This window comes from Bombus huntii, chromosome 14 (assembly GCF_024542735.1).
Source record: "Bombus huntii isolate Logan2020A chromosome 14, iyBomHunt1.1, whole genome shotgun sequence".
NCBI classification, from domain to species: Eukaryota; Metazoa; Arthropoda; class Insecta; order Hymenoptera; family Apidae; genus Bombus; species Bombus huntii.
Genome location: NC_066251.1, coordinates 8,475,307 through 8,500,551, shown reverse-complemented (window position 1 = coordinate 8,500,551; position 25,245 = coordinate 8,475,307). Strand labels below are relative to the sequence as shown.

Here is a 25,245-nt window from a genome sequence, read left to right as displayed (position 1 = left end):
TCTCCCGTTGCTACGAAAATTTCCTGAAATTTTTTTTATATTCCTCCTTTTGCTCCTTCAACGCTTACTACAGCATTTCTTACCCGACTCGAATTTGTATAACATATCGAATCGGATAATAGTGTGCATTTTGGTGGCACAGCAATTATCATTGACTGCTGAAGTATATTTTCTTTTGCAAATGTTGTCAAACTATTAAATTAATTCTTAGATTCTCTTACATTGTTATTTTCGTTAATTGCAGATTCCTGAAAGTCGCAAAGTTGTAATATTTGAGACTCTTAAGTTACCTCTTTACTGAAAATTTCCTCGACAATGTGATATAATATCAACGTGGTCATATATCACGATGTATACCGCTGAAAAGAGGAAACACACGGTATCCAGCGATCTGATCCTCGTTCAGCGGAGTTCAGATATCGAGTAACTATACGTCTGTGGTATTGAGCCATCGTGGATTCGTGCTAAATGAGATAGAAAGTTAGACGAGCCTGCAGAAGTTAGGAAACTGTCTAGAAATTCAAGTTCAAAGGACTCTCTCACGATTATTACCGGGAGGAGCTTAGGTGAATCGATTCTAGATGTTCAATCTCTCTCTTTCTCTCTCTTATTATATTGCTTTATGGCTGTAGTAAATACGTCGATAACAAATAATTCGATACACGAACACTGTCTGAAGAATGCTATACAGCGAACATTATATCATAAAACTACTTTAATAGAAATATAACTTCGCGTATGAAGTACAATTGAACAAATATTATTTCTTTAGATACTGCATAATTCTCTGCGTATTATTTTATAAACTCGTCTAAAAAGAAATAAACCAAGAGTGTGAGGTTTAATCAACATTATTAAGTTTCCTGCAACTTCGATAAACACCTCTATCATCCCCACCCCTAGGCGATACGAGATTCGCCCTAATACCACCCTATCCTTCATCACAGTCTCCATTTCCATGTTATGTCTGCGCTAATTGAAACGAATCGTAAGCGAAAACTCCGATACAGCAACCACTCGGACGGAACTTGCCGAAAAAGCGAAAACGTGGAAAGTCGAGGAACGAATCATTTTATAACGCGGCAGAATGGACGGTGCAACGTCGACCATCGTCAACGCCATAATTAGTCTGGCCTATAGAACTCATCGGAACCTACACAAGTTCTCGATTACTCTCGGCTAACTAACAGCTTTTAACTTCGCTGTCTAAAACTCGCATCTGGAGAAATCGAGTAACAAACTTTGATGAAGCTGTGAAAGCACCGGGGAAACAGGCGGTTTCGCAGCTTGTATTCAACCAACTTTCTCTGGCAAGAAGTTGCTAGGATAACTCTTGGTTCTTGGTAACTTATGCCACTAACCGCTCTATACGAAGACCTTGATGTTTCAATTGTGGCTAGTTAATCTGGGCATTTAATGGACAATGACTTGTTCCCCTTCTATGATCGGTAGATTTGAAGAAACTGTTTTTGCTTTGATACAAAATAGTAAATTAATAAAGAAGAATTAATTTTAATTTAGATCACTCGTATCCCTCAAAAAGATTAGTTATTGAGGTTCTTAATTTTTGCGATGGTGTAATAGTATCGCAGACTAAAGACTTTTCAAGACGGTTTCAGTACAATAAATGTACCCTTAAGCATTATTATTTTAAGAGTACGAAAAGTTTGAGACGTTTTAAACGTTTTGAAGCATTGCAGGAATTAAATTGTAACTTTCTGTGGCGAGCTATTAAAGTATTAATTATTATTATCGTCCTCCATCGCATACTTTCGCAGCAGCATAATCATTTTACGCGGCATTAAGATCCTCTGGGACGTTCAGTGACTAAGTTTCGCTATCCTCGAAACTTTCGAGACATTCTTCCTTCGTTTTGGAGGACTTTAAACATATTTTAACACTTCGGATAACAGATAATTTTAAACAATTTTCAAGCTATTTAAATAACTTTTTTTCGCCAGTTGATGATTTAATAAATAGCATGGTAACGAAGGATCTCGTGTAGTAAAAAGAAGGAAAAAATACGAGAATGATGTAAAGATAAATAGTGAAAGATAAATACCTCTCAGATATTTATATAACAAGCGTCCGCCGATAAATTAAAATAAAAGGTAGCAAATTGGGTAGCGTTAACTTATACTACCTTCCTTCCTTTCTCTTTTTTTTTGAAATCCTTTCTGTACGCCTTTCACAGAAAATACGCTTCCCCGTAAAATCCACAAACTCTGCCGCCCCGTTTTACATAACAAATTTACCGCAGCTGTAACAGAACGCGTAGTACAAAAAAAAAGCTTCAATAAAACTTCTGTCGCAGCGTTAATGCAGCAAAGCTGCACCTCTGCGCCAGTACCATTTCCCAAATACTGTCACACGAAGATAAATATAATAAACGCTGTTACAGTTCCACTATAACGATTAAAAAGTTTTAGCAACGATATTTAATCGACAAAATTGCCATTGCAATACTTAGCTAGAACAAAGGGAAAGTACCCCGTCTACTTGCAATTTAATCGCTATTTCTTTGTAACCTGATACCATTATCGATGAAAAGTTTTATAGAAAGTACGTTATCAACTTTCACTTTTAAAGTGATAATTTCGAATGGAAAGTATTCAAAAGAACGTCCAAATTCTATAACAAAATCGAATCATTTCGTATGATAAATTTTTTGCAGCAAGAAACGCAGAGATTATTTCTCACTTTTGTCCAGAAATTGAACGGTGAAGGATTTTATGTATGGGACGTACCGATCTAAGAGCGTTGTCCCTTTTCGACTTCACGTCTTCATAATTTCCTGCTGTTGATGATTATATTATTGTTATAAATCACGTAAAAGTGAGGAAAATCAGGATGACGGGGTTGACAAGGGTGATTTTGGTAGGCACGCGAAAGGACTGCAAGAGATGAGGGCATGTTAAATCGTGTATCACTAATGTTGAATAAATGTAGTGTAAGCAGAACAAGAGCGACACAACGAACGTCAACTTGTCTCGATGGCTGGAATTACTTGGTTGCGAGATATCGTCATTAATCTTGATCAACCGATAGCCTGTACTGGTCTCTGTGCACCAGTTCGACATTGACAGAAAACTTTGTTCATAAATCTATGTCCCGTACTCCATCAAATATTTTTACTGTGCCTTTATTACAGCTACTCGATGAACGTATTTAAACGAAGAACGTGTCATTGTTAAAGAATAAGAGATCGAGAACATTGTGGAACATGTCTGATTTCCAATCAATAAGAATGAATGAAGAAATATTTTATTTAAAAATGAGTAATTGAGCAGTTTTTAAACAAGAGATATGTATGAGAAGAAGATTATAGAAAAATAGGAATTGTTGAAGCTGAGCGATTGATGATTAGGCTGCGAACGTTTATGTTTTTAAAAGAAATTCAATGATGTAAAAATATTTAAAAGATCCAAAGTACTAGTAATTTAATATTCGTTATGATATCTAGCGAGTAAAACAAATCTCAGCGTAGATTCCATTTCTCTAACTGTGTTCATAAAAATATAAAATTGTATAAACACCCGCAGTTTAATGATTATAATTAAATATAGTTTCGAATAGTTTATAGGAAGAATCATTTTCTAGTTTACTAGGTAAAGAGAAGGGGAAACGCACGAAGAGCAAATGTTCCTCGGTGGCTGTCTGACCGAAGTTGGAAGTTTCTACTTATACCCGCTGGAGGACTGTTTCAGCTAAAAACAAATACGTGTGGGGAATAGTGAAGTGCGAATAAGTTAATCTTCCTGTTAACTTTCCCTATTTATTACAACATTACAACATTTTGATGGAACAAGCTATTCGGTTTATGTTAACAATCTTGTTATAAACTTTTCAAACTTGTATTTCTTTGTGCATAATACTCTGATTACTTCAACACGTGAATAAACTGTTTCGTGTAGAAATGCGGTAAATGAGAATAGTTATGGTTATCACAGTTTTTGGCGTCTGTGATAACCTGGTGAATCGATAACTCGTCACGTGAGGCAATTACCGGGGAAACCTTTCGACACTCCACAGTTGTCAGCTGCAATTTCAACCCTGCCCTACGCTTCCCTATAGGTAGCTTTCTCTGGCTAGTGGTTGGATAAACTTTATCAAAGCCATGCACAACTCTGACATCACCTATTCGAACGTAACCTTTGATAGAAACGTCAACCAAATTCTAAACTGTTCTAAACGACATGCAACTTTTGAACGACCGTTGGAGAACTATCGATTTCTCGATCAGCCAAGGGAAAGGTAATATTACGAATATTTTCTTTGGATACTTGATAAAACAGGACAGAATTTCTTATTAAATTACTCAGATTTCATAAAGGTTAACATGGCCAAATTTTCTTGGTTAGAATATACAGGATTATCCACTTAATTCAGAATCCGTGCTCGCGAGAACATTGAAAATGACAACAGTGTAACACGTACCTCTACTACTACAATCAAATGTTGCGAGCTATCTAATACTGAGCTGTCGAATACTGCTGTTACATCTGTCGCTCAGAGACACGTTCGGTTTCTTATGAGTGTAACATAGAGAACTTCGTTTACGGACTAGTCAGACACTGCACTACGAGGGTTAAATTCACTTCTACCTTTTAAACTGATTATGGCTTAATATAACTTCTGTAAAGTGTCCTGTTGTCTTAAGATTCCAATTGCTTTCCATGTTCCTTATTCTTACATTCGATAGCAGAGCGATCCAAAATTTCGTAATAACGGTTAATTCGTAGAAAGCGAGCATTAACAAATTTTAAAAATAGAAATTATCGAACGAAATAGAAAAGGAGGCTCGATGTTTGTAAGAATACGAATAATTTCATTGTAATCCGTTAATAGCGGTGGCGATCAAATGCGATTTTAAATAAACAAAAATTACATTGTAATTATATTTTAAATAAGCATAATCCAAGATGTAAGTTATAAAAAAATGTGGGAAGAAATTCTGGCGCGTTTGTTTGCTTCGAAGCATAGGGACATGAAAATTCGTTGCACTCAGCGAAAATGTGTAACTCGTTTTCTCATTGATCGTCTTTTCCTTATTGTGACATCAAATGTGAAGTTCTTCGGTGACAATCACACCATTCTGTTTTCTCACCATTGTACTTCTAGCAACAGCTTAGAAATCGTTCGCAATATTTGATTGTAGTAGTAAGAGTATATGATACATTGTGCAGTTCTCAATGTTCTCGCAAGCGTGGGTTCCGTGTTAAGCGGATAACCCCGTATATTAATCCTTCAATGTACATGACACTTGTGAAACTTGTATCCACATAGGAGATAGCTATGAGAATCTGTTGTGCTAAGAAGAATTTCTAGCGAAGTAAACGACATGTTTAGTTCCCCAAATGTATCGGTGAAATGTTCGAAGTGCTTGTTCCCAGGATCATTTCGCAGTTCGTAAAATGCCGTAAACGACAGAAACGTTCGACTGGCAATTTATAGCAGTTCCAAGTGTTCTAAACGACAATCACATTAGTATACTGCGGTTGATTTTCCGACCTACTGGATTTCTGAGATCTGACAGTTAAACGAGATGTTCGAGTCCAGCTCGTGGCTAAGTTTTCAAGAAGGAAGTTCGTCAGATCTAATTGAACTCGAAAATCAAAGTTCGTTTAATGCTTCTACTTCGCTAAAATCTTTTCTTCGAATCCAAATGTTAAGTGAAGGAAAAATCCTCAGAGGGTTATAGAAGGATTATTGCAGAAAAATTCAATTTAAGTATAAAATTTCTTATACTTCGATAGAATTAGTATCTATATTACGCGGATTATAGCTTGTTAATTCTGAATAATTAAATCGTTCCAGTTTCACGAGAAAACCCAACACGTCTGTACAGTTCCGCTTATAGATGAACTGGCAATTAAGTAATAACCTTTCCAGTAAGTAGATTTCCACATTGAACCAATGAAAACAAAGAGCCACTGGAACCCTTCGTATATAATGAAGGAAAATGGCTAGAGAAGTAAGATCTGCATATGATAAAGACTGTATCGATTAACTAGATTATAACGCGTCGAATTTCCTCCATTACTTAACGTTGTTTCTGCTAAGTACCCGATCATCGAGTAAAATCCAATTTGATCGTTGAAAGAATCGATAAATTATTTATCTTCTCCCTCTTCTTGTTAGCTTTCTCGCGGAATAGTTTCCTTGAGAAGCTTTTCATTTTCAAATTCTTTAATACCTGAATTACAAGTTGAATCGTAAATTAAATTAATATAACATCGACAAAGGTTTCTTCCGAATACTAGTTCGTGACTAATTGTATAGACTTTGTTCAAATTGAAATATTGTTATCACAAATCAACCAAAGCGTCTGGACACTTGTGAATGTATTTTCGAACAATTCCTCGCTGAAGAGAGTGGAATAAGTTACTTGCAGAAAAGATACATGGAAAGCGGCTCTTGCCAAGGAGAAATTTGGTCCACGGGACGACATGGAACTCTGTAGGACTCTCCGCCCAATAACTGAGTTATCACCATGCTGCTGGACGATACACGAATAGGGCGGTTGCGCGTATACAGTCGGCTACACGTCATATGGTGGATCCCTTTGTATCAGCCCATTCAGGAGAACATCGGCAATACCAGCGTCGCGTACATTCTCTGAGCGTACAACGAGCTGGCTTGCGCGTAATTCGTGATGCCTCGGTGGTGTGCGTCAAAACGTGAGCCCTAACGATGCGGAACGTTGGAATAAACCATGTCTCTGCGTCTGGCAGTTCGTCCCCTCTTCCATTTCTCTCTCCTTTTGTTTTATCTGCTATTCCACCCTTCGAAACAACCACCGTCTCTCGCTACGTACCTTTTCGTTTCCTCGTACTTTTTCTTTCATTCCGTTGATAACTTTTATTCCATTCTGGAAATGTGAATAGTAGGATGACAGTGGAACAAAAGACATATTCAGCACGGTTTTTCCCTAACCCATAGATGCAGATGAATAATTTCTAATACAACGTCTGAAACATTTCGCTGCATTTGGTAAGAGCGCGTATTATACGCGTGGGAGTACGCGTGATTAAGAAACGAGAATCATGCGGAATTTCAGAGGAACAGAAAGTTTAGAGAATTGAGTCTTGAAAGCTACATATCCGAATCCTAGAGCCAGAATGTTTTAAATCATACTTTTCAAACTCCAGAGGAAAGCGAATTAAAGTTACGTAAACTTTATAACGAGACCTAATATCGTTACTACTATCAAGTATATTAAAAACTAAACGACTTCGACCGAAAAAATTTTAACCGTCGGGAAGGGTGGAAAACTTGAAAAGGAAAACATGTAAAATACCATGTTTTTAAAAAGTGGATTTCTGTGATCCAAACATATATTTTAGAATTAAATTGCTATTTCACTATTTCTGTTTTATATTAAATGAACAGAAAGCTTCTCCTGTTTGTCAAGAATCGGAATATTTTCTATGTTCTACTCCTAACTCCTTATAACTCAATTGCAGAAAAAGTCATTATCGACGGTTTCTCGTGGCCAAGAAGCGATCAGGTTGAGTTCCATTTTCCGTGGAATTGGGTTAAGCTGGAACGAGTAGTCGAGAATCGCTCTTCCCGAAACATGCCAATGGCCCAGTCGGAGACACGAGTGCTGTAGTTTGTTTCTACGGTTCTGTAGGATTTGTCGTTTTTCGTTTCGAGGAGTTTCAAGTTGACTGACGTTGGTCGAGAGATGGCAACCTCTTTTTATTACTCAAGTACCAACGAGACAAGTTAGGGACCCATGGAACTTCTTCTGGTAGAATTTCCTTGCTAGAAGTTGAAGATGTATTGCTAGCTTTAGCTTCTAGCTTTCGATAGATTCTCCTATTCTCTACTTTTTTTTTTTTAATTGAAACGTCACTGCTTCGATTGGAAATTATTGCTAGTCGGTGCGAAATCGTAATTATTTAAGGTGAATCGCGCTTGGAGGATAATAGAGAACGACAAAAGTTTTCCAATTTCCATTAAAGCTGCAGGTAAAATCTTCCAATGAGACATTTAAAGTATCGCAACAACCGAGATTCGTCGATGAACCAATTTCCTTCCTGAATGTTCTCTGGATGCAGAAAAGTTCGCGGCGATACTAACTGCTATACAATCTCACATCGATTTCTGCCTATAAGAAGAACCACTCTGATACGAAGAACTCGGAGGAAAAATGGTGCCGCGATTTTACACGGTGGATTTTTATTTGACCAAAACCGTAAATAAATATATGCATATCCGAAAACACACGTTTCTTTTCAAATGTCTAATGTGAAATAGTAATATTAACATATGCAGGTACCAAGCTTAAATTTTCCTCTGTCCACCACTCTGCCTTATTTCTAAAACGAAATAAAACTCGCTCTGAGCCCCTCATGTATTATTCCCGCACTCTTATTCTAGGAAATTTCGCAATAAAAAACTGTAAAAAGAGCAACGAAACATATTCCGTGCAAACAACATCTGTCAAGATATCGACAAAACGGTCATCATAACGTTTCAGTATACTCCAGGCATATATTGACGGATCAAACATCATCAAACATCGACGTGCCCAAAATCGCGGTTGGTACCGCGTGTTCGTAGCTTTATCGTCGTTCAATTTAGGGGGATGTTTACCATGGAGCGGTTGGCTCGATCAGTTGTCTTCTTGCAAATTGCAAATTGGGTTTTTGCAAATTTTATATCGAGAGCTACGCCACGAACGAATTACTGACTGGCCGCAAAGAAACGGGACAACGGAGAATATTCTGCCTGATCTAATTTCGAAGGAAGCCACTTAATTTAAATGTCTGTCCTGCCGTGCACCTCCACTGCTGTTTCTCCCTTGCCCTTTATCGTTCCTTCGAGGACGGAATTAATTGCTTCTTAAAGAACTGGAATTATGTTTTCAGGAGCCATGCCTTGCTCTTGTGAAATTGTCCCTTTCCCTCGACACCATCCCCTTTTGTTTTAGATGCGGAGAACACTGGCTTCCTATTTTGCGCAAAACGAACGTCAAATAAGCCTGCTGAAGCCCGTTCTCTGTGAAGAATAATTAGCTGTAAATAGCATCGCTATTAAATAAATGCGAGTGGTACTATTGACAAAACATCTGCTTCTTCATTCGGAACGGAATTATATAGAGGAGAAATAAAATTCGCCAGAAGAGATACGCTTATATTGTGGAAGTAAAAACAGCCTTTACGATTCGTGCAAGCCATTACGAAATATTACTTTCAATGTGATGTCCGTAAAATAGAATTTCGGTTAAACTTAGATACGTAAATTCAGAATTCGCGTGATAATAAATGACACAATGCACTATATGTAAAATAAAACTTTTCGAATTTCTATCTCGATTACTAGAAATTTGTGGCTTTGTATTTTATTACGATTAAAATCACCAATTACTAACTTGTTAATAACATCCTTTTCATTTTTACCTTCATCGCTTCGCGAAGACCATTTCGTCCATCTGGTCTTTGATTAAATTCCTTCACCTATTAGCGAGAATATCGTGGCCATTCATCAGTCGCGTTTTCCGCGATCATCGAGGGAGGAAAAGCAGCAAGGAAACAGTGGTTGAACGCTTCGAGGTTGAAATGTATTCCCTGTTGAAAGGGCGAAAGCTATTCGGAAAGAATCGAGGAAGGGATCAGAGACGCGCGAAAAGTGTGACTAAAAACGGGAGTTTCGCATGGGAATTGCAAATGCAATCACTGGAATAAAAATTGGCTGTCATCTGATGTGAAACGAAAAGGGGCAAGGTGGAGGCGAGCACGGGCATGAACAGAGTCGGTGGAAACAGTGGGAGAACTAGAAGGAGACAGAGGGGAAAAAATGTACGTAACCGTTAGATGAATTGGTCGGAAATCGATTTCGGCTAGCGTGACGCTTCGACTGGATTGCAAATACGAAATTGCATATGTGTATCGCGTGAACGAAGTTTATCGGATTCCTGCCCGACCAACATTTCATTCCTTTCGTAATTCACGTTGAGCGGATACTTTGAATGAAATCGGCGCGAAATTTATTCGAATAAGTGTTGCTTGAAATTATTTTGTCAGAGGAAGTCTTGCAAATTATAGAAGATTATGACAAGTAATTTACGAAATATAAATAATGGAACATTGAGTAATTAAGAAATAATGGAACATTGAGTGGAACTAAAAAGGGTAAGAAAAATACATGAATTTAGATATTTAAAAGTCTTCCCACAAATAATACGATGTTGTTCCTGCATTATTTAGAACAATAGTATCTAACCACACTAACCACAGATGGAAAGGGGTGAATGAGAACTTGGTGCGAATGTTTATAACGAGTGATTGAATTTTGAGTGTGGCATCTAGTTCGACCTAAATTCAGGGTGGACGTGATCGAATGTGTCCTGGGAATATCTGCGTAATTTGTCTGGAATGGGTGAAAGAGAGTATAAAATAGAGGAAGGGGGAATGTACGAGTGTTAGTAAGTGCTGTGTGGAAGGTACGTGCGTGAGTAGTCGAATAGAATCGAGGCCAAATTCTCTGACTGAAATACCCAAATTGTCTATTTTCTGTGATAAAGTGAAAGGGGATTTGTTATCACCGGGAGCTTGTAAAATTTGATCAGTAATATTAGTTTAACTATTCTATTATATATAATTTTAAAATTATTTTTTCAACCAATTTCAACAAACATTTTCCACGCATTCGCCTAACATCGAGATACACCTTTTGGGCTAGTGTCGAACCAAACAACCCTTTATTTAACTTGGAATCCTAGAATTCCCCGTGTGTGGTTACGTTTCTGGTATCCAGGCGAAACAAATGTAGAGGAAATGGATCGTAGAAACAGAACGATGGCCCGCAGGATTCGAAGCTAGCCGAAATCCGACGTCTGATAAATTGTTCTGGCGGAAGAGAGAGCTACGAGCACACTTACATCGTGGAGTCTTGCACGTGCGAGACACACGCGGCCGATTTTTTTCTCCCGTGCTCCACGCCGATGAATCTTCAGAGTTTCCTCGAAAACCGATAAGGTCCCGACTGCGCCAGCGAAAATGAGTACGTTAAAGCACCGGGCGTACCAGCCAGCCTCGCCCCGATAAATTTCGGGAAAATCTTATCTTCCGAGGCATGGACGATGCGGCGAACGAGCGACTTGTAAAATAGATGAACAGTGAGATCTCTCGCGTGTATGCTTACGTTCAATAAACTTCGGCGAACTTCGTCGAACCGAGAGATCCGTAATAAAGAATCGTTGAATCGAAAGAATCGTTGTTCGAAAGTTGTTAAGTGGAAATTTCACGGCGTATAGAACGCAAGACAACGGTATATAGCGTAAAAAGATGTTCCCACGTGAAAAGATTCGAGAAGATGGTTTTAAAACGGTACAAAATTCGAGAGGAATATTTGAAGAGGAATATCGTTATCGAGGATTAAACGTGATTGCGTGAAATCGATTACGAATTTGTTGACTGATTTACAACAAACTTTTACGAACGCTGTTTCGTCGTAAACGAAAAGAATTATATTTCGATAAACAGAAATAAATTCTACTTCGATAAATTAAATATGGTAATTGACAGACAATAAAATTACAATTACCAAAGCTCGATAGATTTACTCAAGCAACTAATCAAATAAATCGACGTAAGAGCTATATCGGAGCTAACTCTCCGTCGATTGTATATCCACTAGCCGTAAAGCCATAATTGCGTGTTAGACATTACGATCTCCTAACTTTACGATCGCACTTCAGTGGTTGTAAACGAATCGTTGTAAAATTTTTCAGCCTGGAAATATCGTTCCTGACGAAGTTTACAGCTGGAAGATCACACGCTTTCGAATGGTTGTCTTAAACGTCTGACTTACAGCGTCCTATTTTACTCACACTACAACGAGTTTGCGAGTTCAGTCGTAAACTATTTACAAACTTAAAACTCTAAGATATTACATACGTAAAAAAATTGATATCAGCGTTATTTAAAAAATTCCTAAATTAATTTCATTCGTCGTAGAATCAAATCACAAGTTTTCTGATGTTTCAATGCAGAATTGTCGTAATTCAGTTTGTTTAAGAATTGACTTCTCATCTCTGGTAAGAGGAGAAATATGCCGAAGAGTCTCATATTTTATGCGATCCAATCATTTTTCACAGGGTGATGCGAGTCAAGTGCATCGGTTTAAACGTTCTTGACTGTTTGCATTTTAATATCGTATCCGAAGAGATGCATCGCATCAGTGCAACAGGTGACACGATTCAAAATTGTCAACATTTCGTTTGACGATAAAATCGGATCGAGGTTCACACGTAACGCCTTCTGCTACAAGGATCTCAGACAATTTCTCAAACCCTTGCGCGACAATCAGTCGCGTTCCAACACTGACACGCGTTACCGTAATGCATTTGCATATCGCGCTGACGTACGAATAACGTTTCTTTCTGGTGCGAGGGATTCAAGAGGAACTGTGCTTTGTAGATATCGATACACGAACTTTACAACTGTTCTGAAATATCAAATCACGAAGCTTTCTTTGCAGAATCACGCTACTATTTTAAAGTTTACAGTGAAGTATGCGTTTGGAAAATGTGAGAAATATTCTAGCGAAGAATATTCAATTCAATACACGATGAGAAGATCAACAGAATTAAAACATTTAAATAAACATATAAAGTCATGGAACTACTACGGACCGTAAGATGAATACTTAAAGGAAAACAAAGAGACATTTTGTAAAACTTTGAAACGCGCGTACCTACTTATTTGTACATGTAGGTCGTGTAGAGTGGTTAAAAGGAGAGAGGAAAAACAGGGTGAAAGTGGGGAGTTCTGTGAAAGGGTAAATGAAACTGACTCTGAAATATATGCCTTCTCCATTACGAAAACGTATACTCTGACAAGGAACCTAGCTTTAACTTTTCAACGATTTGTAATCGTGTTAGAAGCATTTAAGGTCAAACGTTCATCTGTACGTTGTAGTCGGAAGACAAGAGGCCATTCTCATTCGATGTTTCTTTTCTTTTAATTGTTCTATATCCTTCTAAGATTTCGGAAATTTATTCAGTGGCAATGCGATCGAGATGGCGAAAAAGATGCTTTCCGGTCCTGTAACTTACATAAAATTAAATAAATAATACTTTAAAGATAAGTACGCGGTATACTTTCAGAACCGATTTTCTGAAGAGTGAAGTCTTCACGTTATTTTCTAGTTTCAACTCATTTTTTCGTGCAGATGAAATAAGTTCGAAAGATACGTGGTATAAAAAAAGTTGCTTCTATTTGTTCAAATAAATAAATGTCAAAAACACGATACATCCTAAATTCACATTGCACCATATTATACCTCGCGCAACTTTCACGGGAGGATTTATAAAAATTCGCGATGAAAATTTCCATCTCGACGTAATATTTTCAGTGGGGTTTTTGGTAAATTAAATATTTTTCTGCTGTAACATACAGGTCTTTCCCGTCTATGTGAAAGGATTTTCGGTGGGTGCAGGCCTGCGATGAATTATTGACGGGTCTGCGGTCGACTTCGTCTCGTTGGAAAAGTAATTTATAGCCCGACACAAACCCTTAGCGAGGCTTGTAATAACAAGCGCCGCGACGATCGAATATTCTTGTGTAAAATGTCATCGACAGTAGAAAAATATCACGAATCTCCGACAACAAATCGCAGCCGGTCAATTACGTGGGGGGGAAAAATCTTTGAGCGGGAGAAAGCGCGTGGAATAAGTGTCGGTTCAAGAAAGGAAAACGTCAGCGTGGAAATTTTCCTTCGCGTTTTTCAGATGTCTCCGAGCAAAGTGGAAATATATGAAATATGCGTACTTTACATTATTTATAAGATATTTAAAAAATGTGTCGAATAATATTTTTGACCAAAAATGTTAGAATCACGTATCTCATATTTTAATGAACAATTTGTATCTTAATAAAATTTGTGAAGAAAATTGTAAAAGAAAAAGCTCGGTCGGTCCTCTATAATATCCAATATGAAGATTATTCGATGCATTAAAAATAAAAAAAGAAACGACTATTGTTGCATTCTGCAGGGAAGAAAGATTATAACAGCGAACAGTAAAGGAATAATGATCGATCAGAATGCTATTCTTCTTATAAAAGACCCAAACACCGATAAAGTTTGTTAAAATATGGGAGGAAGCTCCAATGCGGGACGTAAACAGCCGCTATTACCTTTCCTCGATAATTGAGATCATATTCCATCGTAAGAATAGGAATTTAAAAAATAGAAAGAAATAACTAAGGATTTGTAAAGTTCATAGTCATTCAAGAATCGTTTTTCTACCTTTTTTTATAACAATCATTACTCAATTCCTATATATCCACTTTCATCATTCTCCAATAATATTCAACTTTTATCTATCGATATTAATTCTACAATTCTATCTTTCTTTTTTTCTCTCCTCTCCAGATAGCTGACACTCAATCAGAAGACTGTACCATTGATATCATCGACGAGCTACCATTCACCATGAATTCCAGATAGATTCAGGGAGCTTCTGCTCTGTTAAATCCGTTCAGATTTCCATCGAGCGGGCGCCACGTCCGAAAAGAAATATTCTCGGCAAGAAAAGTATCTTCAGTTTGGTCGAGGTAATATCCGGTGTTCCCTCGATCCAGAATTTCCGAAGTTGCAGGAAAAAAGGCGCAGCCTGGGCGCAAGGAGAACAAGTCACCTTGTTCCAGGGTTTCGTGCACAATAGCCGTTTCAGGGGCGAGACTATCCGAAGGTTGAAATAACGGCTACTGCGATTTCCAATCTCTGTAGCCGAAAATCGTGCTTGATCCCTGTGCGGGCAAAGAAGTGTAGAGCTCATAGAGCCTCGAAAACTTTTCGGCTTTCGAACGCGATAAGGGAAAAAAGGAGTCGGGGGTGACCCACTTGGATTACAGGCAAAATACGCCACAACGAAATCCTTTCATCCCTTAATACCGATTTCCCTCGCCGACTGACTGGCGTGTCGTCTCACCTTGACACGACAGAGTGAACCGGTAACACGAATCTAAGATTTGATTTTTGTGATGCGAAGCTCCCGGAAGAATAAGAATGTCGAAGTACGACCGACCCTGACTGGATACTTAATACACTTAGGATAAGCGTTAAAGTTATTAAAGTTAGTGCTTTTTCATAGCTTCGTTAGAAGTCTACCTTCGTAAGAAGTTTATCTGAAATTGGCGAATTCTCAATGATTTATGAATGGCAACGTTTGATGTTTGATGCAAAAGTCGATGGAACTTCCGCAGCTTTTCGTAGGATTTTGTTAGAATTATTAAAGTTCAAAAGCTGAAAACTTGGACATAATAATCCATCCAAAGAAGCTTGTGGTTTAATTAACGTACGGTTTAATTAGTAAAAATTCATTCGAAATTGAGATAATCTCTCATGAAAACTAATACGACGGATGATTAATCAACTATTTTTTCTACATGTGCATTTTCACAAATCTTCTATTTTCTCTCCAAGTAATATTGATAAATTTTCCAATTTAATCGACTACGCTCCCAAAGAATTTCTGAATTTTGGTATTTATTTGTTCAATAAGTCAAGCGATTAACTTCGACGCAGTTGATCGTTCTATCACCTCCGGCTGGAATAACGTTTAATTACCCATATCGTACATTGAATTATACACAATTATCTCCCATTGAATTATCAACTGCACAATTTATTAAACGATTAATGTTGATTAAATAAACAAGTAAAACAACGGTACGTGTCCTTGCGATCTTAAAAGTTATACCGTCGGTAAGCGGAACGTAACCGCTGTTTTGCTTGCTACTGCTTCTCTGGTTTTAACCTAACAAGAATAAACCTCCCTCGAGAGGATAAAGACACGGTGGTTCAGCTGCGCGGGCGAAGAAGTCGGAAAGTGAACAGGATGAAGCAACGAGAGGAAACGAGAGAGAAAAAGGAGATAGTGGTGCAGAAATGCAGCAGAGAAATAGATTATGGCCTGCGGGCGAGAGAGGAACTCCGTTATTCCTCGAGGAAAAGAGATTACAAGATGTATCATCGCTGAGGCTTGCCAAGACTTTATGGAGCTGTAACCGTTACGATGATCGGGTCGTTAATGCCATGTAATAGCATCGATCCGGATAAACTTAACTCGATCATTTGGAAGGACATCAAACATTGGTAAAATCAGATTCTCGTTTTTGAATACTTCTCTTCTCATTAATTAAAAAAAAATAAAAATAAAAAAAATGATAGCAAACTGTTTCAACTCTTAATTTCCAAGTATACAGAAATTAGACTTGTCCGATGATCTAATATAAATTGCAGCTGCAAAAAATTAAATTGCAAGAGGAAGTTAAGCTTGAAAAAAGGTCAACGTAGGATTTAGGGTAGATTACTAACTACACAACCTCTGTAAATGGGAACATATTTTATAAGAAGATTGTCCGTAGTCCTCTCTTTAAAAGAAAACTTAGAAATTCCAAATCCTCCTATTTCCTCGATGACTGACTACCATTTTTCTATCCACAATTACATTATCGAGAAACTTTCACATTCTACAAGCATCGGTCGCTGTCTGAAAATGAAAATTACTATTTGTTTCAGCTTCCACGAAAACTGAAACGCGTATATCTAATACTGTTTCGCAATTTTGTTTCGGCCAGCAGTGGTGCTTGACGTCCAACACGATCCGAGAAAATAGGATTTTCAGGAGGATTCCATTTTTGCTACGGGCGAACAACATAGAAGGACAATGTGCCGACGATTCAAAAAGCTGATTGTGTTTTCTGATAATGATTTACGATATGTAATATTCGGACTTCGTTCCGTTGGTTTTGCAACTCGGTTGGTCGAATGTTACCGAAATTGGTTCAACTGGTTCGCCCTGTTCCTTTCCCCGTGAATTTTTTTTACGGTGCCGTGTATCTTTTTAGTAACGTCTAAAGTAAATATCTACAGCAAATACTGGAGGTGGATTTTGGCAGACGCAATGGTAACACGGTCGATCCTTAAAAATCTAAATGAAAAAGCTGATACTCGAGAGATATTTATTTTCCTTTACGTAAAATGTACAACTGCGTTTTTCATATACACCGTATTTTTGATGAGATGATTTGTAGGTCTTTTTTTTACAAAAAAGTATCGATAGGATGGTAATGATGCTTAAAATATAGCGAGTATCGATTAAAAATTAAAGATATTTTATCTTTACGGAAACGGAGGATTCAACTTGACTTGAAAATTGAATTTTGAAATTTTTTGTTAAAAAAAGAGAGATTCGATGAAAAACAACTGCTCGCCTCAAACAAAAGGAATCTCAATTTCTGTTTCTCGATATATCCTAATTCAATTTTACCAAACCCAAGCTTATTCTATAGAGACGTACGAGTATTTTCCCAAACAATAAAAAAAAAGACCCTCGGCCGAAAAAATCCCCCGGTCTCCCGTCTTACCCTATCGATTCTACTTACACCTTCCCCAAATCTAAAAAGACATCAAAAGAAACGGTTCAATCGTTCACGGTTGCGATAGAACGCCCGAAAAAGACCTCGAGGCCATCTTCCACCCTCGCGTAAACCATTAACCCCCTCCTCCTCGACATCAGATCCATTCAGCGTCGCAAACAAAAGGCGAAGTAAAGTTGGCAGCTGGTTTCATTGCCAGCAGAGAGTGACTTTTAATAACCGACTGGCTTCGCGACTCGGTTAAGACTTACTTAAATAGCCGAAGAAGGGAAAAGAAGCGCGAAAGGAGGAAGACGCGACCCCTCGGAGGTTGTTGCCAGTGCGTATCGAGAGAGCTGGTTGCTAGCTGTGCAAGTGGAAACGAGAGGTTGCCGTGCTAGACAGAGACCCAGGAGCGAATCCTTTTGTTCTTGGCGGGCGTTTTGTTTGAGGATTACGAGCTTATGAAGTATTCGCGTTTATCTGCAGCAACTACACGACCAAGGGTAGAAACGAGCGACGACGAGGTTGCAGACGCAAACTAAAGCGAGACAACTAAAACCGGGGCTTGGATGTCTGTTAATCTGCGAGCGGTTCTGCTGATTTCGAATTAATTATCGCGTTAAACTGCTGTTCGCATTTAATTTCTATTCGTGCTGTTGCTAGCTCCGCCGTAAATAATCGTCCGGTACTCCGTTGATTTTTATCGCTTCCCCGCCGCTTTTTCTCTACGGTTCATCGCTCAAAATATTTCGGAAATTTCTAATTCTACGATGTAAGCGAATTTGTCAAGGCAAGAAATTTGGCGACGATGATTCAGTACTGATTGAGTCGTTGCGAACGCTATTAACGAAATCGACGAAGATTTTTTGGCGAATCGAATATCCTAATATATTTACATAGATATCGATCGTATGAATTTATTTAATCTGTTGTAAATAATTACATTGTAATAATTACGATTTCCTGCTTTACTTTTGTTGAAATAGAGAGTATTTGAAAAAGAGAAGTCTATGCTGATAAATGATAATTTATTGGCTCGATTGAACTCAAATACTTCAGCGTTGATTATATCAGCTTATTAAATACTAAATTAACGATACGCTTTGTAATTTGTCAGTAGCGTAAGTGAATATTCCGACATTCAAATTTCGAATTTAATACTTACACTTAGTTCCGCTACGCTCTCATTCATCTCGTAATTGCAATTTTTTCTATATTACTATCTCTGATTTATTGCGGCAAGAAGAAAGCACTATTATTAGAATTCTGATACATGTATATAAAATGTAGGATGATTGTTTTCCAATAAATTTCATCCGCAAACAATCTTCTCTTTCAAAAAACATTTTCCATCATGCGTGCTCCGACGACATCGTTACTATTTAAAGAGAGTGTATATATAAATCAATAAGAGCGAAAGGGTTGATTTAACGTCGATAAAAATGAAGCGTCGGCGTAAAAAGGTTTATAATAGGCCTGTTTATGATAACCTAATAACACATGCATGTCGCAGGTTAATCAACTCTTACCTCATTTTCGATACGACGGTAGGGGTGAACTCCAGTTGAGTGAATCCTAAATCCTGTGACAGTATATCCTCCAGGCTATTGTATTTTACATACGAACAGGGCGGTGTAGAAATAGCTGAAAGAATTATTCGGTTTTATTGAAAATCGATACACACAATCATTCATTTCAGGCTTTAAATTTAATTTTAAATTATCTACAATAAACATTCGAAGCGATATCGACGGAAGATAATTGAAATTTAATATTTGTCAGGATATAACTCAGTTCTATTGTACAACAATGGAAATTTCTTTCGATTTATTTCAAAATATTTTACATTTTGATCTTTTTCATCGCATTTTCCGCTGCAAACTTTCAATCTGGTTTTATCCGACGGGTTGCGACGATACGTTCAGAAACACGTAGCCTGTCTGCTAAGAAACCGGTGTTTATTTATTTATTTCTTCCGACATGCAATAATTTTTCCCGTACAGCTCGCGCCTCTGTTAATTTAATATTTAAATCATGCTCCGCGAAATTGAACATCGTGCCGTTTTGGACTTGTGCCGGCTATGCCAGGCTCACTTTGTTGGGCCATGGAACCGCGTGAAAGGCTGAAAGGGTGGCGCTCGAATAACGAGCCGACGGCGTTAAGGTCGAAAAATCAATAGGGTCGCGTACATTCCTCATAAATAAATATGAATATCGCGTATCCTAGCCCTGCGCGGACGAGTATCGAGCGTAAATTTATTATAACGACGGGTGCATGGCACCGCGTCGATCCTCGATTCGCCGTTAAACCGGAACCAGCGCGGATCGATTCGATTCTCGATAGCGGATCAATGCGGTACCGCGTTTGTATTTGCGTTTCGCGGGCTGCTGCGTTTTACGCTTTGATAAAAAGTGAAAGCAGCAACCGGGAAATTTAATTGGTGTTTTCGGAATTTAACGGTGATCGGCTGTTATAGAATTTTCTTTAATTCGGATATCGACGTCCTGTTGTTTTATCACGAGACATCGAAGGTAATCGTTCAAGCCGGTACGGTGTTTTATAACAAAATGTGTAATTCTATGGATTGAATGAGATAAAAGTCCCACGAGCATCAAGAAGACCGCGAACAGTACGATATTCACCTTGTAGAAATCTGAAATCCAGAAACAAGCGAGCGTATCAAAGGACGCGGAAAGAGAGGGAGGTTTCTTGCGCGAAGGCTCTTGTTCTTAAATTCCCGAAGGGAATAGGGATTCAAGCAACTGCAGCGCAAAGAGCTACTGACAAGGGAAGAAGATAGAATGCCGTATTGTAAAAGAAGCGATGAAGGCTTTCTTCGTCTATGATAAATTTTCATCAAGGCACAATACTTCTTCCTTTCTTGAATAGTAAAATTAAACAATTTTTTCGCTTTTAATATATCTCCTACAATACCTTTCCTTTTTTTGAAATGTCTCTAATCCAAAGAGTTACTAAGGCCAACGTCGTAAAGCGAGGTATAAATTTTCTCTTTATTAATGACATATACACAATACGCCTTCATCAAGGCGTAATCCTTTTTCCATTAATAATAAAAGAAGATTTTTGTTTCAAATTTGATTTGCTCTTTCCGATCCTTTACGTGACAAACAGAAAGGTAATGTCTCAGATTCCGATTCCAAAACGGTGTGCTGCTAAATCCAGTACTACATAGAAACTACGAACAGTGGAAACCACTTCTACTTCAACAAATACCGACTGAAACAACAAGAAGTACGAGAAGAACGAAAACTTAACGGAATAATGCAGCTACACTGTAGTTGGTAATTTCGCGTAGTGCTTAAGTTTCGCGTTGTTATTAAAGGATTAGTGTTACACATACATGTAATTCCAGAAAAGATGCTTATTATGACAGGGTAGAATAAATTCAGGATTCAGAAATGAATGTAAATTCCAACGGAGCGGAAGAAAGCCGCGAAGAGACAATAAGCAGCTGTATTTGCTTAAGCCGTCACACACGATAACGATGAAAAAAATATCAATCGACCAATCTGATTGAATGGCAATTCACTGATCGTTCCAATCACTGTAATGAAACCACAAGAGAGCGCGGACAGGTACAAAACATAACACCAATCTGCAAAAAGGTTGGTCCATAAATTCCCGGAAAAGTGAATTATAACAGGCTCTCGCAGCCGGCGAACATAAATCCATCTCTACCAAACCATTATCTCAAATTGTTCGCCGCTTTTAAAAAAATTCCCTCGACGGGAGCGACTCGGCGTGGAGGCGAGGAAAGACGGTAAAAGAAGGGGGGCCGGGCGAAGAAAACGCAAACTTCCGAATCCCATGGGCATAGGGGATGGGGTCACGATTGTTGGCGCGCGCGCGCGTACACTCGCCCTCAAATGGGGGTGCAACTTCTAGTCGGCGAGTTTCGAAGGCGCCTCGAGCACCTCTGAGCTCTGGAGTTTATACTTACTGCAGACAGCTCGCTTTACAGCGGGAAATAGCTTTCTCAACCCCCTCCCCCGGCCTCTGGTTACCAGGTTCCGGGCCAAGGGTTGAGAGAATTTGTCGTGTTTTAAGCCGAGCTGAGGAAAAAACCGAGAGCAATTCGCGGCCCCGTGACGTTCGACGACTTCGGAAGAAATGAGGAAACGTCAGGTACCCTAAGGAACTTGACTCGCGCCAAGCGCGAAAGAACCTCATCGATTTTACAATCTCCGCGCCTCCTGCTCTCCTCCCTTCACAGGCTATTACCTCTTCCACGTCCCCACCTGATAACTCCATGTCCCGAAATTTCCTCCACTCTTTCCTCCTGTCGTGTCCTCTTTTTCTACTCCTGTCTCTCCTTTCTATCTCACGCTTGTCCCGCCTTCTTCTTTTTCCAACCATCACCCATCCTCATCCTTCCTCTGTCGCTCTATCTACCTTGGACGCTTTTTTTCAGGCGGTATTATGTTCTGCTGATTCGCAGTTAATGAGGCGAGATCAGACCCATGAGGCTATCCTGTATAAATCGAGGGTGCTTGCAAATTATGAAAAAAAATTCCTCTCTCTTCATAGATGCATGGAAAATTCTGACAACAGAGGTACGTTTCGTAGCAAGAGATCGAAGCGAGCACCGTGATATTATCTTATGGCTTTCAAGATACATCTATCGTTTATATTTAATGATAGCAATGGGAAAAGTCATGTTTTTGAAAATTGAGTTCCCTTTGTTCCAATTACGTTTCAAGTTAACTGGCAAAAATACACGGTCGGTAATTAGTACTCTTCTAGAAATTATAACAATTTTCTTCTCATACGCTGGAAATATTACATTTCGAGGAAGAGAGTAGAGTTTCCCTCTTGAGTTTCACATTTATGCAGGCGCACGACGAAACGTTGATATTCATTTCCTGGTTCCGTTCCCATTAATCCCCGCATAAAAATGAAGTAGAATTGAAAACGCAACGCACGAGCGCATGGGTTTATTTTAAGTGAAATAAATTTCGTTAAGTAAATTAATATTTTCGCGTCGTGTGTAAAAACGCGCAAGTGACCGTCAAAATTATATTCCTGTATTTTGTGGGGACTGTGTGATGTAATAAAACTTTATACGTGGCCCGACGTTGAATAAACGACTATGAAAACTACACACATCTGACGCACGAGAGGCAATTTAAAATTGTTTGAGCTGTAAACGCGTCAGACATGCGGACGCCTATTTCGTGACAGGAAGTTAAGAATGTGGATAAGTTTCAGAAAACAATGTGAAATTCAATTCTATGCCGTTTGCCAAAGCCTCGTTGAAATTTGACAGACCATGGCTTCTTCTCTGTTGATTCAGAAATCCTACATCTGCTATATGTATGTTTGTACATGCACCTATCTATTTATTCGTCAATCTACGTACGCCGGTCTCTTTACGTGTTTACTCCTCGTTAATGTTTCACACTCACACTCGCTTACTTGGCTGTTCGAGCTTGTCTTTTAACTCGAATCCTTCGAAATCACCGTATCACTTGACAACGTGCTCGAATGAAATGTTAAAACGTAAAATTACGGAATATAGGTCCTGCCGTTATGCTTCTTATCTGAAGAAACGGTAACGGGCGACAGTGAATCGAGACGTCCCAACAAAAATTTCACCCCCTTTTCAACTAACTTCATTCATTACCGAGAAAGATTCTCCGAGAGCATTTCCACGTGAAAACATCAAGCCAGAAGACTTACCGCCTTTCAGAGCCAGGTGACGCGTTTTATTAATTACAAACTAAATCGCCAGCTCGTGGCTGCGTTAAACAAATCAACGAACTCGTACGAATTATTCTAATTTTTTATTATTTTCAAGCTTTTCCTAAGTTGAATCGAAAATCTGTTTCGCCAACTTTTCTAAAATCATTCGAACATCTCCTTTTCCTTATGATTTACGAGAATTCATTGAATCTGAACATTTCGCAGAACGTTCTGTGGAAGCACGTGCTTTTAAAGGGTTCCATTAATACTCGCACAAGTAACTGAAATGCACTTCATTTCTACAGAAGCTCCGCGCGATCGTGAATCATGTTAACAATTAATTGAATGCGTTGCACCCGCGAGACGTGGCCGTACATACCGGACGAGGTTTCCTCGCCAACATTTCGGCCGTGTAACGCGTCACACGTGTGTTACAGCGTGACGCCTGGACGAGGGTAGATTTTCATGAAGCTTTTGAAAATCCAAATTAGCTAGACCGGTGACAGGTGTGTCATCCGGCGTAATTTAAAACGTGGACCGTCCAGTTCCATGAAATAGCTGGTAATCCCATGAAACTGATAAATCTCGCAGGAATCCAACAAAGTTACATAATGAGAACAAAATGATACTTCGTACTAGCAGGCGATCCCAGATTTTTCCACAGTAATATAAATCTTCCTTGATTATATTCGTCGACGGACCATTTGCTTCGATAATCCACGAAACGCACTCTGTCTTTGATCAATTTTCCGTATCGAAAGCCGCAAAAAAGATTGCTCAGTACGATCGTCAATTCAAAACTTTCATCGTTCACAATCGATATTCGAAAGCATTGAAAAATGGACAGGTACGAAGGATTTTGAAGCAACAAATAACCAACGCGAACAGCCATATCGTGGTAGCAATGGTATCATCGAAGAGGGAAACGTCAAAATCCCGATATTCTCGATATCCAACATTAACCGGAAAGCGGCCTCTTTAAGCCAAGTTCCGGCGATCTGGCATCAAAGGGCCGACGGTTCTTTCAAGAGCAACGTTTGGAAAAGGCGCAACATACCACCGAAAAGGGTGGTGCACGAACGATCCCCTTGAAGGCCGATTCTAGCCAGCGCACAGCAGGCCAGCCAATTTTTGTGAGTGCACCTTGAAATAATCATAGCTTTTCAAGCTAAGTGGAGTCCCTGGTACATACGTAGAAACGTGGGTACAGGCGGCTGTAGCCGAGAAAGCGGCAGCCACCCCGTGTCGAGACACACGTATACTCGTCTCTCGATGTGCCAACCTCTACTGATACACGGACCTCCGCGACGATACGACCGTCTAAGATGGCTGTAAAGACGCGAGTATCTGGCAGATGCTGGTCGTGTGGATGCTATATAATATTCATGCAGCGATATTGCATCTTGAGTGGTGCCATTAGAGCGGAGCGTCAGCCATCGCGGTCTCGTGGCGGTTTGTTGTTCTCCTGGCGCCTTACTCGCTATTCAACCACACACACTCCTGACGACCGTCTCTTTCCTCTCCAACCCGTCGTCATCAGACTTCCTCCGGTCTTTGCTATTCGCCAGTTACGTAAAGGCGTCGCTGGAGTGAAACTTATTTCTTAAAGGACGAAGTTTCTCCTTGTTGCGCGTATTTTAGCCGAAAATGACACCTTCCGCAGCAATTTGTATGCTTAATCGTATGCTTTGATCGCTTAAACCGAGCAAAATTTCTTTCTTTCTATGCGAGAAACTTTATAGAAGCGATAAAAATTCATACACAGGAATCGGGGATGCATGATCACGCATAGAAATTTTGCAGCGGATGAAAAGAATCTGTGTTGAGCATGTAGAGACCTTCCCAGGTGTACTGTGACTGATAGAACGCATTAAAAAAGATTGTGAATGCGAACCTAAATCTTAAATCCTTCCTCTCGCATTAAAGTTTCGAATGGCATTAAATCCACGTGGCAGCAACAATATCGGAACTATTACTCAACGTTTCATTAAAGTTTCGTCGTTACGAAGCCGGGCATTAGCATGGTACGTGACAGAATGGTATCCGCAAGTTAATGACGAAAAATGGTTTCTTATTTTTCGCGTTGACAGGAAAAGGACGGTTCCAGGGATCAAAAGCGTTTCACCACGCAGTTCTTCAGGGATACCGAAGAGGACGTTA

At 39.0% G+C, this 25,245-nt stretch overlaps 1 protein-coding gene across 1 annotated transcript in view; it reads right to left on the bottom strand.

The window, feature by feature from the left end:
* Positions 1 to 25,245, bottom strand: part of LOC126873302 (uncharacterized) — a 162,431-nt gene that overhangs the window by 82,759 nt on the left and 54,427 nt on the right. The window contains exon 3 of the mRNA XM_050634028.1: positions 18,911 to 19,025. Coding sequence (XP_050489985.1) covers positions 18,911 to 19,025 — 115 coding nt within the window. The remainder of the gene's footprint in view (positions 1 to 18,910; positions 19,026 to 25,245) is intronic.